The sequence below is a fragment of the Rhinatrema bivittatum genome, chromosome 7 (genome assembly GCF_901001135.1).
Source record: "Rhinatrema bivittatum chromosome 7, aRhiBiv1.1, whole genome shotgun sequence".
NCBI lineage: Eukaryota > Metazoa > Chordata > Amphibia > Gymnophiona > Rhinatrematidae > Rhinatrema > Rhinatrema bivittatum.
This window is the reverse complement of record NC_042621.1, coordinates 89,644,593-89,664,253: the sequence shown is the minus strand read 5'-3', so window position 1 is coordinate 89,664,253 and position 19,661 is coordinate 89,644,593. Positions and strand designations below refer to the sequence as shown.

General features: G+C 45.2%; 1 protein-coding gene across 7 annotated transcripts in view; it reads right to left on the bottom strand.

Annotated features, from left to right (window-relative positions):
• Positions 1–19,661, bottom strand: part of PRMT7 (protein arginine methyltransferase 7) — a 323,317-nt gene that overhangs the window by 196,625 nt on the left and 107,031 nt on the right. For all 7 annotated transcript variants that reach the window (XR_003857729.1, XM_029608658.1, XM_029608659.1 and 4 more), the window contains 2 exons: positions 14,558–14,641; positions 682–729 (listed from right to left, as the gene is read on the bottom strand). Coding sequence is in view for 6 of the 7 variants with exons in the window: in XM_029608658.1 (XP_029464518.1) it covers positions 682–729; positions 14,558–14,641 (132 nt within the window). In the remaining variant the exon portion in view is untranslated. The remainder of the gene's footprint in view (positions 1–681; positions 730–14,557; positions 14,642–19,661) is intronic.

Here is a 19,661-nt window from a genome sequence, read left to right as displayed (position 1 = left end):
TCAATAGCAGCTTGGCTTGTTCTGTTTTCCTAACCAGAGGTGTATTGGTGTTTTAGGGCCTGGTGTAATATTTGCAGTGTTGTCTTTCCATAGGTAGGATTGTTACTGTTTGAGTGCTAGCATTTAGTGATGTTTTGGTACAGGAATTTACTATATTGTAATTGTAATTCATTTTCTGCATGACTTTCTGGAGTTAAGCCTACAACTAACAAGCATTACATATGGGTCCCAAGTGTTTTCTTTACAGGGTTTTCTGGTTGGCACCACAGCAGCGTGTGTAAATATTATATACTTGTTGCAAGCAATATTTTTACCTCAGAAGACTGTACTTTGTCCTTTTTCATGTAAGATCCATTACTATAAATGAACAATTTGTAATTGTGTGTGGGGGAAGGGTACAACCAAGGGGAAGGGGGGAAGCACCCCTAGCACCCAGCCCTGCTCTCCACTTTAGATAAACATTAAAAAGGTTAAATATGAATGTATATGAAAGATGCACGAAGCTTTGACGATTGCTGCTGTTGCTCACAAGTTTCAAACTTGTGTTAATTCATCCCCTTAGTATGTTTTACTGTAGCCTCACCTGAAACTGTTTATGAATAAACTCACCAGGCTTTTTTGCTATACTTAAGAGGCGCTCGCTGAGCAGCTTTCCATTAATAAACAAATATCACCACTTACCTTTTCCATCAGGCCGTGGGACACCGATGAGATTTCCACAGTAAAAACCTAAAGGGAACATTGAAATATTAATCAAAGATGTTGGGTATTTCCAAAGATAGCACAATGTACAAAAAGATGTAGACAATGCTTTCTGAGGTACCACATGGTGCTATACGCTACAGAACCAAATAAACTTCACAAAACACAGGAAGGTGTCTTCCTTTCACTTTCATATTTTCATCCGATTTTACTCACCTTTCAACAGTGCTCTGGATTGTATTTCTTCCCACTCTAGCGACTATCCATTCTTTACTGTAATTCCTCTGACTTTCCCATTTCATACTGTGCGGAGATGTTTTATTACATCAATTACTTTGGGGCTGCATGCCTATGCTAGTGAGCAGTCATGTGCATATTTTTGCACAAAGAACTTCACCATCAATTTAATGGAGAGTTTTGCATACAAAAAATGTGCACACCGTTACATGTTTGCATGACCAAACAAATTAATGCTCCTCCATGCAAATCCCATGTTAATGATGGAATTAGCTATTTCCCCCTAATGCGGAGAGGTGTGTAGGCTTAATCCATGTTTCCTTAATGCTAAAAATGTAACGCCTGATAGAGGTGGAGTAAAGATACTGTGGCCAATGTTAGCCTGTGGAGCTGAACCTGAAGTTCACGGTGTGGTGTTCCTGTACTAGGCAATTATTTGCAGAAAACCCCAATTTATGCACAAATCATGCTTTATAAGCAGAAGACAGGATTTGTGCATAGGAATTGTGATGTGCCAAATTAGGTTTTCTGCACATAAATCGTGTTTTCTATGATAAAAATAGGATGTGTACATAGAACATTTTCTGCAGAGAAAACATGGTTTGTGTACATAAACTGTTTTTGTGCATGTTAAGCCTTTGTGCACATATTTTTGTATTCACATTAATAGATTAGTGAACATTTTTAACTCCTGATGCATTAGTAAACCATTAGTTTACATTGAGAGTTAAGACATTTCCTAGTGCATGTGTAAAGAAAATATCTGCAGAAGTTCATCATGTAATTTTTACTCATGTCTTATTACAATGGCCCTTTGGAAAGCACCAACTGATTACAGGATAGAATTCAGAGCACTATACACAATAATTAATAACCATACTGCTTAAACATTTTTTTGAAGGGGTTAATAAACACGTGGATAAAAGTGAACTGGCAGATGTAGTATTTTTGGATTTTCAGAAGGCGTTTGACAAAGTCCCTCATGAGAGGCTTCTAAGAAAACTAAAAAGTCATGGGATAGGAGGCGATGTCCTTTCATGGATTACAAACTGGTTAAAAGACAGGAAACAGAGAGTAGGATTACATGGTCAATTTTCTCAGTGGAAAAGAGTAAACAGTGGAGTGCCTCAGGAATCTGTACTTGGATCGGTGCTTTTCAATATATATATAAATGATCTGGAAAGGAATATGACGAGTGAGGTTATCAAATTTGCGGATGATACAAAATTATTCAGAGTAGTTAAATCACAAGCGGACTGTGATACATTACAGGAGGACCTTGCAAGACTGGAAGATTGGGCATCCAAATGGCAGATGAAATTTAATGTGGACAAGTGCAAGGTGATGCATATAGGGAAAAATAACCCTTGCTGTAGTTACACGATGTTAGGTTCCATATTAGGAGCTACCATCCAGGAAAGAGATCTAGGCATCATAGTGGATAATACTTTAAAATCGTCAGCTCAGTGTGCTGCAGCAGTCAAAAAAGCAAACAGAATGTTAGGAATTATTAGGAAGGAAATGGTTAATAAAACGGAAAATGTCACAATGCCTCTATCTCGCTCCATGGTGAGACCACACCTTAAATACTGTGTATAATTCTGGTTGCTTCATCTCAAAAAAGATATAATTGCGATGAAGAAGGAACAGAGAAGGGCAACCAAAATGATAAAGCTCTGGAATTTGTTACAGAGGATGTGATTAGTGCAGTTAGTGTAGCTGGGTTCAAAAAAGGTTTGGATAAGTTCTTGGAGGCGAAGTCTTGGAGGAGAAGTCCATTAATTGCTATTAATCAAGTTTACTTACAGGTCGATCCAGTAAAGTGTGCTCCGTCGGAGCGCACTGTCACCCTGCTCTGGACGCGTGTTTTCCCTTACCCCTTATTCAGTAAGGGGAGGAAAACACGCGGCCCACCCGCGGCACCTAATAGCGCCCTCAACATGCAAATGCATGTTGATGGCCCTATTAGGTATTCCTGAGCGATCCAGTAAGTTAAATGTGCAGCCAAGCCGCACATTTTACTCTAAGAAATTAGCGCCGCCCAAAGGTCGGCGCTAATTTCTTCCGGCGCCAGGGAAGTGCACAGAAAAGCAGTAAAAACTGCTTTTCTGTGCACCCTCCGACTTAATATCATAGCGATATTAAGTCGGAGGTCCCCAAAAGTATAAAAGAGTAAAAAAAAAAAAAAAAAAATTTTGAATTCGGCCCGCGGCTGTCGGGCCGAAAACCGGACGCTCAATTTTGCCGGCGTCCGGTTTCCGAGCCCGTGGCTGTCAGCGGGCTCGAGAACTGAAGCCGGCAAAATTGAGCGTCGGCTGTCAAACCCGCTGACAGCCGCCGCTCCAGGCCACTGCTATTAATTGCATCAGTAGCATGGGATCTTTTTAGTGTTTGGGTAATTGCCAGATTCTTGTGGCCTGGTTTGGCCTCTGTTGGAAGCAGGATGCTGGGCTTGATGGACCCTTGGTCTGACCCAGCATGGCAATTTCTTATGTTCTTATGTTCAGTTCAATGGAAGAATATAAGGTGAACAGACAGTCTGTAGCCTTGGCTCTAGTCAGGGCAGATAAATGACCTTAGCTGGGAGGCTACTCTTGCAGAACCTTGATGTTTTAATCATAACTACAAAATGCTGCTAAAAAAGAAAAAGTGGTAGCCAGTAAAGAAAATAGCATAAATTTTGTGGCTTTTGGAATATGTGCCTCTAATTAAATCAAATAAAAAATGCTAAAACAATGCTGATGCATGCCCAAGGTTTGTGCTAAGCCACTTTTAGTGGCCATTTCCAGCCATTTGGTCTTCTTCTGCCGTCATTTCTATGTTTCTATGTTTCTAAAAGCTATCTGTATATAAATAGTGCATGACTGTCAATAATCATAAAGTGGTGTGCTCAGCTTAGCCTATTAGACACAAGTGCTTACAGTTTGTATGGCAGGCTGCACAATCTGGGAGAGGGGGAGAAAGGGTTTAAAAGCCCAAGCTTTTTGCTAAGCCATTTTCAGTCCCACCCACCCCAGGTTTCTGTTCATCTTATATAGTCATGTTCACGTTAGGCCTACCCACATCATTTCCTACTTTCGTTGCTATTTCTTGTATTTAACCAAATACAAATACAATATCTTAATATAAAGCAGAATAATTTATATACCCATAGGACACCAAAATCCACTAAGACTTCAACATCTGCTACCCCACACTCCTTTAACAAATAGGCCATAAAGCCAGCACTTCTGAATGAATGCCACAGGACTACCTTAGGTCAGCATTTGCTTCCTTCTTTTACTTCCTGTGGTCAAAGAATCAAAAGTAAGGAGATCATCAGCAAGAGAGGAACAAGCAATTCCAGCTGAAGAAACTAAAGATGGAGTTGGAGAAGGCTCACATCAAACACTCCAGTTCATCACCTCTGGAGAGACAGAGACTGGCTATATAGCCCAGCCAGGCCACGATGTCTTCCCCCAGTTTGATGATACCAAAGGTGATATTGATAGCTATTTATGATATTGAGAAAATATTTTACTTACATGAGGTACCTGAGAAGAACTGGGTGAGATGTCAAAGAGGAAAGCTCACAGAAAGCACACGGGCATTTCAAGAACTGTCCCTGGAGATGTGCTTCTACCTTAAGCAAGTTTGCAAACTTTCCTGTACAGGAAGACTGATCCTGCTGATGTTAATCAGCCTTGGATAGGAGGCAGGCAGCTTATAGTGTCCAAAGTATACAGGGAAAAACTATATACAATATTCCAATTGAGGACTCAACAGGGACTTATACATGAGCAACATCATCTCCTTTTTTCTGCTGACCATTTCTCTCCCTATGCACCTAAGCATCTTTCTGTTTGGCCAACTCAAGATCATCAAATACGATAACCTCCAGATTCTACTCTTCTTTCATACTTAGAAGAATTTCCTGGTTATCAGAATGTGAAGTAGCCTTTCAAACTCCAAAGTCTGTGTTGGCTACTTCTCCAGTACTGGAGACATTTGTGGTACAGCTAACGCCTCAGCTTATGGTATTGGAGCTATACTAAGTCAATTGGACAGTAAAGGAAAGGAGCATCCTATTGTCTACCTAAGTTGTAAATTCCTAGACACAGTGGTAGCCTATGCTACTACTGAAAAACAGTGCTTGGCCTTGGTGTAGGGTCCTTAAAAGGCTGCAGCCGTATATCTGTGGATGAAATTTTACTGTTATCACAGATCACAATTCATTCCTCTGGCTGAAGAGAGTCTCAGGAGAAAATGGGAAGCTGCTATGCTGGTCTTGTCTTTACAAATGTACAATTTTGCCATTCGGGAAAGTAAGCGAACATGGAAATGCAGATGGACTGTCCAGGAAAACTCCGAGCTCAGCAAAGACATTTTAAAAATAATGCTAGTGATGTTTGCTCATATATGGCCGATTGGAGACATTTTTAAAATGGCAGTGCTGAGCCTGGACTCTTAGGGGGCACTTTGGTTCGCTACTACCCCGGGAGGCAAATCACACACTCCGTACACAATAAAGAATAATGAACAGTGCAAAAATTGTAATCGTCCTTGTGCCTGGATGAAAAATGTACTTACAAATTAATGATACTTTTCATTTTTATTTGGAGGAACTCCTGAATATTAATACCGTTCATATTTTACAGATCAAAGTGTCCCCCGACAGGGACACCGTGTTTCGCCAGAAAGGCTGCGTCGGGAGGCTGCGTCATTCCTGACATTTATTGAATGCATTTGTAACAGTGGACGAGCCACTGCCCTTTTGTCCCTCCCGACACAGCCTTTCTGGCGAAAGACGGTGTCCGTGTCGAGGGACAGTTTGATCTGTAAAATATGAACGATTTTAAGATTCAGGAATTCCTCCAAATAAAAATGGAAAGTATCATTAATTTGTAAGTACATTGTTCATTCAAGCACAAGGACGATTACAATTTTTGCACTCCTCTTTTTTCTTTCTTTCTTCACACTACACCACCAGGGATATCAAGGTAAGGCATAGAGGGCTCAGGGGGGGGAACAGTCGCATGGATGGGGGAGGCTGCAAGGGGGGCTGAACAAGGTTCACCAATTTTGGATTTTAATTTTTTTTTTATACTTGGCTACCTTAAGGGGCAGTGGAGAGGGTAAGTCAGGCAGTCTCTCAAGACTCTTTGGGGTTTTCACACAACTGGAGGAGGGGGAAATATTCAGGTCTCTCGATCCTTTAAAAAATAGTGGCCCTGGGCTGTTGGGACATTGCATGCTGTTAGCAGGGCATCTGTGGTATTTTTCCTGGTATTATTTTACCGTGGGAAAAAATCCCATGTGATTCACTAAGCCGCGGTACTAAGTATCATAGCTTAGTGAATCGTAGAGGAATTTTCCCTGAGGGAAAAATGCCCTAAGAGAGTATGTGTATGTGTGTGTGTGTGTGTGTGTGTGTGTATGGGAGATGATACAAGTGAAGCTGGTATTCTTCACCAGGGCTAGGTTGTGGTGGTGGCAGTGGTGGGAGCACCATTTACCCTACAGCCAGCTCTGCTGGTAGGATAACACCTGCAAGTCAGAAGCGCATCTCCATATGTTACTATTACAGGATGCCTTCATAGCATTAGCAGTAGAAAATATGCCCACAGGTATCTGAAATGGACACAGAATTAAAAAAAAGGAAACCCACCATAAATGTGAATGCAAGCATAGTCGCACATAGTCCCACAAGAGGAGCACAGTCCTGGTAGAAGACTCGATCATCAGAGGAACGGTCTTGGGAGCTGACGACTTGCAGAGAGACAAGAGGATCAAATACCTACTGGTACCCTAGATTAGCTGGGACAGAAACCTCATTGTAAGGCTTGTTGGTGAAGAAGAGAGGAAAAGTGAAACTGACATCATAGTTCACTTGGGTGCAAATGCCCTGGCTAGAAGTAAAGTCAGTATAGCGATGGAGTAGTTTAAGAAATGAGAGGATAATCTTAAGCAACAGGCAAGAACAGTAGTATTTTCAGAGGTATTACCTATGTACAGTAAGGAGGAGAATAAGCAATGTCATGCCAAAATTTCAAAACATGGCTGAAGAACTGAAGTAAAGAAAAATGTTTTGGAGGCTGGGGCAATACATTGAAGAACACAAGATTATACCATATAGATGGGCCTGCATCTGTCTGAAACAGGAACCTAGAGACTATTTGAACAGTTGAGATCATACACTGACATAAATTTAAACTAAATGGGGGGTGGTGGCAGCATTGGTTTACAGAAGCTGATTAAAATGGACTTTCACCCCCACAAAAAAAAAAAAAAAAAAATTAAAGATAGCAGTGAAAATCGCAAACATGCTAATCTGATAAGTCTATTTGTAAAAAAAAACATTAAAGCCAAGATGAACAGGTAAGAAGACAGGCAGAGGGTGTTGCACCTGTTGGTCGCAGACGGCTGTGACCTTTGCTGCTCACCTCTTTTTGCCCTGTAGCTCCGAGTTTGGGGAGAATAGCCGCCTCTGCTTCTGCATGCCGACCTCCATGGCATTCCCAGGATGGTGTTGGCGCTCCCAGCAGCCATCTTACGTCTGGAGTGACCTAGGGCACGCGTGCACTCTGGCCCCTTCTTAAGCACGTCATGGCGTGAACCTCGGGGGCGTCCCCACCACATGATGTCACTGCCTACGTGTATATAATCTCATCAGGCCATCCTACCTACGAGTTAGCAAGGATTCCGTTCTACTCAATTCCGCCATTCTGGGACTTCGCTTTGCTGTTCCTACGTTCCTGTCTGAGTGATCTTGGTACCCGCTCCTTGGGGACCTTGTCGCACTCAGGGCTATCCGCTTCTCGGAGAGCCATCTCTACTTGCCTCACTTCTCCGTTCCAGTGAGTCTCTACACAGATTCCACGGACGACCATTCAGTGCTCCTGTACCTCGGGTCTCCACAGAGCCTACCTCTACAGCTTGCTACTTCAGTTCGGAGTGAGTACTGGATCTGCTCTACACCTTCCTCTTCCTTCGTTGTGTGGATTCTCAGGTTATCCCGCTCTGCGTACCACTACCGGATCCACACTGTCTTGTGCCAACCTTTACCACCAGCCTCCGGCCTACCCCACACTGTGGACCACTACCGGAGACAGCCTGCACAAATTCCATCAAGAGGAAGTACTGCCCAGGTTACCCCGCGCTGTGGACCACTACCGGATCCATACTGCCTTGTATAATTCCAGCACCGGCCTCCGGCCTACCCCGCACTGTGGACCACTACCAGAGACAACCTGCGCAAGCTGTGGGCCACTAACGGAGAGACCAGCTTGCAGGTCTTCTACTCTGGACTGAGTCTATTAACCCGCTTCTCGGGTTACCTTTGCTGTACAATAAAACTATCGCCTTTGATGTCCATCACTGCTGAGACCCCGCCTGTCATGGTGAGTCCCCAAAGGGCTCCTCCCTGTGGGTGGAGTCAGCTCTTGCCATGGCCTAAGGGCCCACTATCTAGTTCTAACACACAGAACGTAAAGGATTGCTAACTCCATGGACTCGGCTCAGCTCTCAGCCTTACAGGCCATTCCTGGCCTGGCCCAACGGATTATGGAGCAACAGAGGTCTCTTGATACCTTGGCTACCGCCTTTAACCAGCTGAACTTCAGACTGAGTAATTCCACTACTTCTGATGTGAATACATCACCCCCGGTGGTTACTGGGCATACTACAGTTCCTTTACCAGCCCCTACTCATTTCTCAGGAGATTCCCTGTTGTGTAGGGGCTTTCTAAATCAGTGCTGCATGCATTTCCTCTTACAACCGGCATACTTCCCCAATGCTGCGTCCAAGACAACGTACATTTTGTCCTTGTTGGATGGGAAAGCCTTGGCCTGAGCTTCCCCCCTTTGGGAATGCAATGATCCAGTCCTTAATGACTTGCCTGGGTTTCTGGCTCTCTTCAAGTCAGTGTTTGATCACCCCACTCGCCAGTCCATTGCCGGTTCTGCACTCCTGAACCTTCAACAAGGAACCAAGCCACTCCCAGACTAGGTGATCGAATTCAAGACACTGTCTTCTGAACTATAGAGCTATATTTCTATGAGGCCTCATCTCCCGTATAAAAGATGAACTTGCTGCATGGGAATTGCCGGACACTTTAATCTCACTCATGGACCTTGCTGGGTGTATTGATCACTGTATACGCGAACGTTCTGTTGAGGTGAAACCTCTTAAGAAGCACATATCCGGAGGAACCCGCTCTCGGCCCCTACCGTCAGCTCCAGTCCGGTCTTTACCTAATTCTGAAGAGGAAGACGAACCTATGCAACTAGGCCGTAGTCACTTGACTGCCAAAGAGAGGCCTATCGCAAAAAGATGGGCCTCTACATATATTGCGGGAAGATCAGCCATGCAGTGCAAACCTGCCCTATCTGTCCGGGAAACATGCAGACTTAGGATCCGCTGGAGGATTCTTCCTAGGTCTGACTGCTCCATCTCCTCCACTGACCCTTCCTGTCTCCATCATCTCTGGGTCTCTCGAATTTGCCACTCAAGCACTAGTCGACTCTGGTGCAGGTGGGAATTTTATTCTGAAGAGATTGGTAGAGCACCTACGACTTCCCACTGAGCCAGTACCCACACTGCTGCTTCTCTCTTCCATTCACGGCGAGCCACTACCAGGAGAGGTTTCACTCACCACACAACCTATTTGCCTACACATGGGATCCCTGCATACCAAGACATCACGTTCCTGGTTCTCGAAAAGGCCATTCACCCCATAGTGCATAGCATACCATGGTTACAAGACCATTCTCCCCAGTTCAACCGGTCTTCTATGGAGTTATCACAATGAGGACCTAACTATCATGACAGAGGCTTAAAAAAAAATAACTCCACTGCCATGTATGGCTACCACTACCACTTCTCCTGGTCTACCGCCGCAGTATGCAGCATTCCAAGACGTGTTTTACAAAATAAGCAGTAGATGTACTTCCACCGCATAGACCTTTTGACTGGAATATCGTCCATACTTTCCTGAGATGTAGGTACTGGAACCATAGCCCTCAGTCTGAGAAACCTTAAGAGCATAGATTCCATTGCCTGCTTCTTCTGCAGGGAGTGGCAAGGAGCACCATGAACACATCCCTAGAAATACTGTGAAATTCCAGCACCTATTTTTTTCGTATTACCTCCAGGACCCACTGATCCGATGTGATCTCGACCCCCTTCTGATAAAAGAGAGAGAGGTGTCCCTCTAGCTCTTATTCCCGAAGGTGGGTTGGCAGACCTTCATTGGGAAGCTTGGGAGGATACGCTACCTGAGCCCGCTCCACTCTTGGGCTGTCTGGAATGAAAGGACTAAGACCTGACGAAAGGCCGAGTCCTCTGAAAGGTCAACTATCTGGAGGGACGAAAACACTTGGAACTCCTGTGACGACCACTCATATATCAGGGGCGCCGCAACTGCTTTTTATCCTCCAGCAACCGAGGAACTGGAGATTCGTCCCACTTACTGGTCAATTTCTCCAACTCACTCCCAAACAAGAGCAAGCCTTTAAAAGGCATTTTCATAAAATTAGCTTTGAAGGTCATGTCAGCCAATCAATTTCGCAGCCAGAGTTGACACCTGGCCACTATCACCGAAGCCACTCCTCCAGCCGAGATGCGGACCAAATTGCAGCTCACATCTGCTAAAAAGGCGGCAGCAGGTTCCATAACTGCTCTGGAATTAAGTCCAGAATTATCAACTTCCTGAGAGAGAAGCGGACAAAACTGAGCCACTAGGGCACAACAGGAAGCTATCTGTAAAGTCATCGCCACTGCTTCAAAGGCCTGCTTAAAGATGGCCTCAATCCTCCTATTACGCATATCCTTCAAGGCCGCTCCTACTTCCACAGAGACAGTCGTCTGCTTAGAGATGGCGCAGACCAGAACATCCACTTTAGAGATTGGTGACTCATGAACTTCCTGCTCGTGGACTATTTGCTAGACTCTCTGCACTACTGTTGATGGAGGATGTGTTTATGTTGGTTGTGGGGAGGGGGTAACTTTTTGGGATGGGAGGGGTAGCTCTGAGGGGAGGGATTTGTTTATCTGGAGGGCGGGGAGGGGGAGAAGGTGTACACTCCTGAATTGTGTTTGATGATCGGGGATATATAAGAAATAATATGTCTCTGATCTATTTTCTGTTTATCCAACTGTTTCGGTTTAATAAAAATGTTTTACAGTAAAAGCAAACGCTTTCTCAACACTGGATCCAGGGGGGTACAGTCCTGCCAATGTCCAACTCCCTTTGAAATTTGCCTCTGGAGCGCCCCATTCAAGATCAATCAATTCTTGAATGGCGTCCATAACAGGGAAAAAGCAAGAGGCTTTACGCAAAGAAACCAAAATGGGATTCTTCTTCAGATCAAAAATGGAATCTTTACCGGGAACACCCAGCATCTTCAAGGTCTGGGAAATCAGGGCCGGCAGCTCATCTCTATGAAAGAACTGCAACATGTTCCGATATGGTTCCAGTCCCGGACGGATTTCCCCATCTTCCAGGGAGTCAGGATCTGCCTCATCATCAGTGCCATCCAGGTTCTCATTGGGAATACCCGCAGTAAACCGAGGCATCCGACCTGACAGGATTGGTCGAAGCTGAGGGCGGCGCCTGAAGAAAGGATTACAAGCCTTGAAAATATTCTACCCAAGAAAAGGCAGCCGGGTCCAAGTCAAACCCAGTAGGAACTGGAGCGGGGCCCACTGAGCTGACATCTCCTTTGGAGGAATCAGTCAGGGAAGTCCAAGGGCCAGCGTACCTCCAGACAGGTCCTTAACCAGACCATCATCAGGCTGGGATCCTGGCTTAGTGAAATCAGAGGAAGCCAACTCTCCCTGAACATCTAAACAGTACTGACACAGGTTAGATGCCCAAATATGACAGGCAACACAAAGAGAAAGGAGCTTAGGTTTCTTGCTCACCGACAACATCAGTGCACAAGCGACAGAGAATGTGCTTCCAGCTAGCTCACACTGAAAAACTTTCAAGCGCACAAAATGTATGCGCCCCAAAAGTAAGCACCACAAAAAAGACATGCACAAACTATGCGACAAGGCCTGGGTGCACTATCAGCGCTTAGAAATTTGCACACGCAAAAGGCGTGCCTAAACAATGCATGCACAGAGCTGACGCAATGCCACACCGACATCCTGTAGAGGACAGTAAGGCACTCACAGAAGTGCGCAAAAACACTGCCGTGGCCTACCATGAGCACACAGTCAAAAAGCCTAACTGCAGGGCCTAGCCCACCAGGACTGCTCAACCCGCCAGGCTGCCCAATTTACCTAACCCCCAAGGGAGCAGGAACGAACGTTGGAATGGCGCGTCAAGCACAGAGACTGGAGGAAGTCCTGTAAACCCCTCTATCCTGTCTCTGTCTTACAAACTTTTTTTTTAAACTTACCTGAGCTCAGATCTTACCAGCTGAGTACAGAGATAGTCTCCTGCTTTGGGGGGAGAGGGTATGTGCCATCACTGTCGCACTCGGCCTCTTGCACCCGCTGCTTTTAAGCTGTACAATCAGCTAAGTCCACATTGGGACCAAGGCACACATCTGAGGGACCACGGAAATCACCTCAGGAATTCTGAACTGGGGAAGGGACCATTTGGTATCACTGCAGGAGAGCAGGGCTTTTCTTTTTCTATGTTAAATTCTCCTTCCAAAATCTGAAGCAATCCCCATAGGGAGATGCATGTCCACCATCTACTGGAATCAGAGAATATTGGCAGACTGGTGTCACTGCAGGAGAATATACACTATGACGTCAGCTTGCTCCGTCTCCATCTGCTGGCAGGGGAGCATAAACCCACTAGTCCGGAGTCCATCTGTCTACATGCTAGGAAATGGTGAGATTTCATCTGGACTATTGTATTCAGTTCTGGAGGCTGTATCTCTAAGAGTATATAAATAGGTTAAAGATGATCCAGAGAAAGGCTACCAAAATCATGCAGTGTGAACACCAAGATTTAATCATGTATACCCTAGAGTTGCGATTCTCAATTCATTTCTCAAGACACACCCAACTAGTCTAGGTTTCAGGATATACACATTGAATATGTATACAAATCTGTCTCATGCATTCTCATTACAGATATTCTGAACTGAATGCACAAGAAACAAGCCTTTTTCAGGGGAAAGAATGTTCTGGAACAAGAGGACATAGTATGAAGCTCCAAGCAGGGAGGATCATCATCAGAAAATATTTCTTCATGGAAAGGGTGGAAAATGCATGGAACAGCCTCCCAGGAGAAGTGGTGGAGACTAGAAAGGTAATGAAATTCAAGAAAACATGAGATAAACACAAAGGAACCCTAGCTGCAATGTACTGAAGGGAAAGGCAGAGATCAATTAAGATCTATAGCAATGCACCAGTCTTACTTATTAGACTGATTTCATGTCTTTCTACAAACTGCACTAAAGGTGTATAACAACAAATAGTATAAATATATCATACAGATCAAATATGTTATAAAATACCAAAACAGCAAATACAAAAAATATTGATGGGCTCTGCTCAAACAAATGGTAATGGAACCCACAAGGGAGGGTGTGATACTTGACCTTGTGCTCACATATGGGGATAATGTCGCTAATGTCCATACAGGTGCCCACCTGAGCAGCAGTGATCATCAGACGGTATGGTTTGATATTGCAAATAAGATACAAAGAAGTCACACGAAAACCCAAGTTTTGAATTTCAAAAATATGGACTTTGACAAAATGGGGATCTACCTGGAAGAAGAATTAGAAGACTAAAAGAAAATGGGCGAGGCGGTAACAACAGTGGGCTAAATTAAAAGGAACTATTACAAAGGCAACACATTTATATGTTAGAAAAGTAAACAAAAGTACAAGGAAAAAGAAACCAAATTGGTTCTCATAGGGGGTGGCTGCAAAAATAAAGGCAAAAAGATCAGCGTTCAGATCCCAAAAAGAGGAAGACAGGGAACAATACCTGGTGAAACTGAGGAAGACAAAGAAAGAAAAAGAAAGAAATCAGAAAAGCAAAAGATCAAACATCACCTCACGAAAACTTATCTACTGTCACATTTTGGGGTAGATTTTATAAATTTACGCGCGCGCGTACTTTTGTTCGTGCACCAGGCGCGAACAAAAGTACGCTGGTCCGGAGGGGGCTGGTCCGGAGGCCTCGACCATGCCCCCAAGCTGGCGCCAAGCCCCCGGGTCCGCCCCCGAAACACCGCGTAACTCGCAGCCCAACCCCGAAACGCTGCGTCATTCGCGGCACTCCCCCGACACGCCCCCTCCATGCAAGCCCTGGGACTTACACGCGTCCCGGGGGCTTGTGCGCGCCGCCGAGCCTATGCAAAATAGGCTCGGCGCATGCGGGGGGGGGTTTGGGGTAGGTTTTCGGGGGGTACGCGCGTATCGTACACGCGTACCCCTTTGAAAATCTACCCCTTTATGTTTCTATGAACAAGATTGTCTTTAGCAGGGTAGATGCTAGGCCCTTACTCCATCTTCTAAAGTTTGGATCCAATTGATGAATTTCCATGTAATAGGGAATCCAGACAGAAGGATAGCTTGAATCAGTCCCTAAGACCTTTTCTTTCACATGAGCTAAAAAATGATAAAATGTAGGGAACAAGAGGATGCAAGAAGATGAAAAATAGTACCTGATCCACTCCAAGACAGTGAGCCAGAACTGGAAGAAGGCTGCCATCGCTAATACACAGGCACACGCTGGTCGGGTTCAACACCTAAGGGAAGAGAAACAAACTTAGCAGTTTTCACAGGAGAAAGTTCAAACACGCTAAATGTCCAAACACTGCCACAGAAATGTGTTGTATGGATACCAACTTCAAATAAAGCAAAAAAGAAAGGCCTTTCTTCAGGAAAAATGGAGACCTTCAAGAACAGGACAAAACTTCTATTTAAGACAGTGAAGGAACCAATCATTCTAACCTAGACATAAAAAATGCTCTTAACAAGGAAAAGGCCCAATTATATGGATTTATACTGTACATGCTCATTTTGTTTTCCAAAGACAAGATTCTCCTAAAACATTATATTATGAAAATACCTGTTGTGTACATAACTCATGAACCGTGATCATATTCTATCATCACATATACAGAATAGTGGCATATACCATGAATTCTGACAAGCAAATGAAACTGTAAGAAGATATCAGCACTGCATCCAGTTTATGCAAATGAAAATTTGTGGCATTTACTGTGAATGCAGTTCCACAGCAACTGCAAAGGTATATGTAATGCTACAAAATGACCCAGAAGTCAAATTTCATTTCCTTTATAAAAATTTATTATTTATTTATTTATTTGCTTTTTTATACCGACATTCGTTGGGGTACATCACATCGGTTCACATAATAACAGGTTAAAAGCGTGACGGGGTCAAGCTGTTTTTACATTGTAACATTAGGAACATAGTAACATTAAAACAATAGGGGATTGTAACTTTAATACATGCGTAGGAACAGTTTAACAGTGAAATTCAGTGGAACAAAGAGACAGAATTTATACATAGTAACAGATAAGAATCAATTGAGGGGAACTTTATATATTGTGGCTTATTATGCCTTACTTGTATACATCGCAACCTTTGAAGGTGTTAGGTCGCTAGTTGGTAGGCTTTCTGGAACAGCCATGTTTTCAGATGTTTTTTGAAAGTTGGGAGAGAGGGTTCCAGTCTGAGGTGAGAGGGTAGTTGGTTCCAGAGGGTTGGACTGGCTACTGAGAAGGAGCGTTGCCTTTCTGAAGAAATCTGTTGAGATTTCTGAGGTCCAGGATGGGTGGAGATCGAATGCTTTCTGTTGAAAGAAGGAATAGCGGGATTAAAATTCTCCGCCTTGTTGCGTCTGGGGAACGGTACCCCGAGCCCTGGTTCTCAATGGGATGGCTGCTCTGATATCTGGCAAGGTTGAAAGTCCAGGAACCTGCCCGACTGGCAGAGCTGGTGTGATCTGGATATCAGTTGGTCTCACACAAGAGTGGGAGCGGTAAAAGTCCTTCCCACATCTCTCTCTGCTGTGCAAGAAAACGTAGAGAGCTGTCGCCGGGTCTCGAGGTGGGCTTGCAATTGAGGCACTGTCTGCTGGACCTTGTGCATGGCAGATCAGCTAGTGTATTTGCGACTTCAGGCTGTAATCAGGATCCGGAAGCCAGACTATTATCGAGTATGGAGTCCTGTTGCTGGCAACGGGAGGACGTCTCGAAGCAATCCCAAGTTGCTGGCAGAGAGATTCCCTTGGTGTTGTGTCAAACATAGCTGGTAATAGCAATATGTGACACCAATATGGTTCTTGGAAGATAACATGTCCTAGAACCTTCCAAAAACATCTGATCCTTTTTAGTGACCAGGTCTCGATGGGATCGGTGCTGAAGCAGGATTAGAGTGCCCATCGCCCTTTGTGGTGGAGGCGCAGAAGGACGAGTTGGCGGCAATGACTTAGGCTGTCGTTGGTAGGTATCGCAACGAGGCAGTGCCACAATGGTGTGAATATCGATGGCTCCGGTGTTAATAGATTTCGGGAGACATCGAGGACAGACTGAGGGACATAAACATCCGGCTCCACCCTGTAAGCTGGTATGGTAGCGCAGCTACAGAGGAGACAGGCTAGGCTTCCACATTATTTTGTAGTGGTTCAGTACCTGGCACCGGTGTCAGTGGGGAAGGCCTCGGCACCTCGGGTGCAGAGGAGCACAGGACTCATGTACCCAGGCCCGCTTCACAATTGGCTCAATGGACATTGATACCGGTGAGGAATCAGTGCCAGCACCGAAAGTGGGACCATGTCAGTGCTGGCTGCTTCCCTCGGAGCTCGGCCCGGTCATTCTCCAGCACTGAGGAACTGCAACCGATGACCAGAACGGCGTCGGCAAAGTTGTTTACCGTGGCAGTAGCAATGTTTCTCTCAGCGCTCAGCCCGGTCATTCTCCAGCACCGAGTAATATGCCACCGATGTCCTGGATGGCATCGCTGGTGGACGGTCATTGTACCAGTGAAGATGATTCCCACGGTGCTTGGCCCGTCATTCTCCAGTGCCGAGGAAGATGCCCTCGCTGTCTCGGATGGCAATTGGTGACAGATTTTCACCGTGCCTCCACTGCTCCTGGCACTGTTTATTGCCCAAGAATGGGGCTCTGGTTTAGAACCCAAAGTATGGAGCGTTTTGTTTAGTCGAAGGCATTGATTTAGGTGCTTCGGTAGTATCGACGGTATCGATGGCGGCATTGAAGGCGGCATCGAAGGCATCGGCAAAGGCATCAATGGAGGCATCGATGGCATGGCCAGAGCACTGATGGCATCGACGGAGGTATTGATGTAATCGACGACGGCATCGACGGGATCGACGACGGCATTGACAACAGCATTGACGGCATTGACAACAGCGATGGAATGTGTGTGTGTGTGTATATATACTATATACACACACACACATCTCCTGTTCCTGTGATCTGTCGGGGGTCAGCTGGGATGGTTCCCAGTGCTCTGCCCCTCCATGGTATCCTGCTGATTTGAGTAGTTCCTGCAGTTACTCACCAGTTTTATAGACCCAGCATCCCCATTTCTCGGTGGTGCAGGCTGATACTACTGCTGCAACATAAAGGGAAGCCCAGTCCTCTGAGCCGGTGCCTGAGCAACAGGTTCCCTCTCCTTGTTCTTGCACTAGTAAATGTTCCAGTTGCTGTTTCCTGGTTTTGACCATGCCTGACCTAAACTCTGCTCCTGTTTGCCGCCAGCCCTGACCACTGCCTGACCTCCACCTCTGCACAAACACTACCTGCCTCAACCTTGCTTGCCCAACCATTTCTACACCTCACAATTTGGCATGGTTCCTTTGCTTGTCAGTTAGCATACTGAAGGTCCACCCCCCAAAACCCATGAAAGTTTGTTCAGGCCATGGATCCCGCTGATGTTCCCCTGCTGGACTACCTGTGGGATCTGCAAGACCTATTTGCAGCTAAATAAATTACAGTCGATCACAGCAATGACAACATTGCCCCCACCTTTGCCACAGTCGGTCATGCTGCCGTTTCATCTCTTGCCTGCCTCTGCTACCCTATTATGATGGTGACCCCAAAGCCTTCAGGGGCTTCATCAACCAGTGCTTGATCCCATTTCAAACTCCAGTCAGCCAAATTTGTGTCTGAGAGGGCAAAAGTGACCTTTATTATATCCCTGCTGTCCGATCAATCATTGGCAAGGGAGAGACACGATTCCAGTCTCTGCAATCTCCAGTTGTTTCTGACCCGCTTCAGGAAGCTTTTTGACAAGCCCGCCCAAGTGTCAACTTCAGCCTTCCAGTTATTCCATCTGAGGAAGGACTCCATCACCATTGGACAGTATGAGGTACAATTCTGCACCCTGGCATCAGAACTTTCCTGGAACGAAGAAGCACAGATAACTGTGTTCTGGCAGGGTCTTTTGGACAAGGATGAATGGGCCGGTCATGATACTCCCGCTAAATTGGACAACCTCATTTCTGCGTGTGAAAATAGACATCCACTTTCAAGAGAGATCTCAAGAACAGGAAGTTTCCAGACACGTGACCACCTGATATCCAGTTTTCAAAGGCCAATGACTTCTGTCCGATCTCTATCTTTGTTCGTATCCATGAATGAGCCCATGTAGTTTATCGTTGGAGAAGCACCAGCGAAGGTTGCAGAACCCTTTGCAAATACTGTGCAGAAAAAGGTCATTATGCTTCCTTGTGTCCAAAGAAGGCAGGAAATTCCCATGCCTAGAGTTTATGGGAGAGGCCACCGAGGCACTACTCACGTTCATCCCCAATGACAAATTATTCAACCAGTCTGGTTGGACTTTGGAAGTGGGGATCTCTCCTTTGAGGCTTTTCTGGACTCCAGTGCCGTTGGCAACTTAATTGATGCTGCCTTGGTGGAAAAGTTCCATATTTGAATGGTGCCATTATAAAACCCTATCTGCATTTGTTTGGTCTGCGGCAGTGATGGTGAACTCCAGTCCTCGAGTGCCACAAAGAGGCCAGGTTTTCAGGATATCCACAATGGCTATGCCTGAGATAGATATGCATACAATGGAGGCAGTGCATGCAAATTTCTCACATGCATATTCATTGTAGATATCCTGAAAACCTGGCCTGTTTGTGGCACTCGAAGACTGGGGTTCACCATCACTGGTCTACGGAGAACTATTAACAAGAGGCATTCACTACACCACTGGCCTTATGACATTAATAGTGGGTCTCCTACACGAAGAATGCATTTCATTTTTTGTGCTTCTGATGGCTGTAAACCCCATATTGTTTGGTCTACCTTGGTTGCAGTGAGAATGTTCGATAATGAATTGGCAAAATGGAGATATCCTCTCTCCTAGGGTAATCAATGCTTCCAAAACTGTTTGCATCCAGTATATCTCCTTATGCAACTCTGTTTATTGGATCTCCCAGTTTTTCCAGGCATCCCATGCCCTATGCATCTTTTGCAGACTTCTTCAGCAAGAAAAAGGCTGAATGATTGCACCAAAGATTTAATGCCCAGTAAAACACCACCCTGAGGGACAGCATATCCTCTATCCATCCCTGAGATGCAGCTGATGTCTGAGTACATCTATTTGAGGGAGTCTATAAGGAACTCCCTCAAACCACTTCAAATGATCGGCCACAGGTATCTGGCATGGTCCTCCTTAAGGAACACTGCAAGGAATTCTGGTCTAGAGGATTTCTCTCTAGCCTGGGTTAAGGTGGCAGGGCTGAGAGGGATTAGAGGGGGCCCAGGA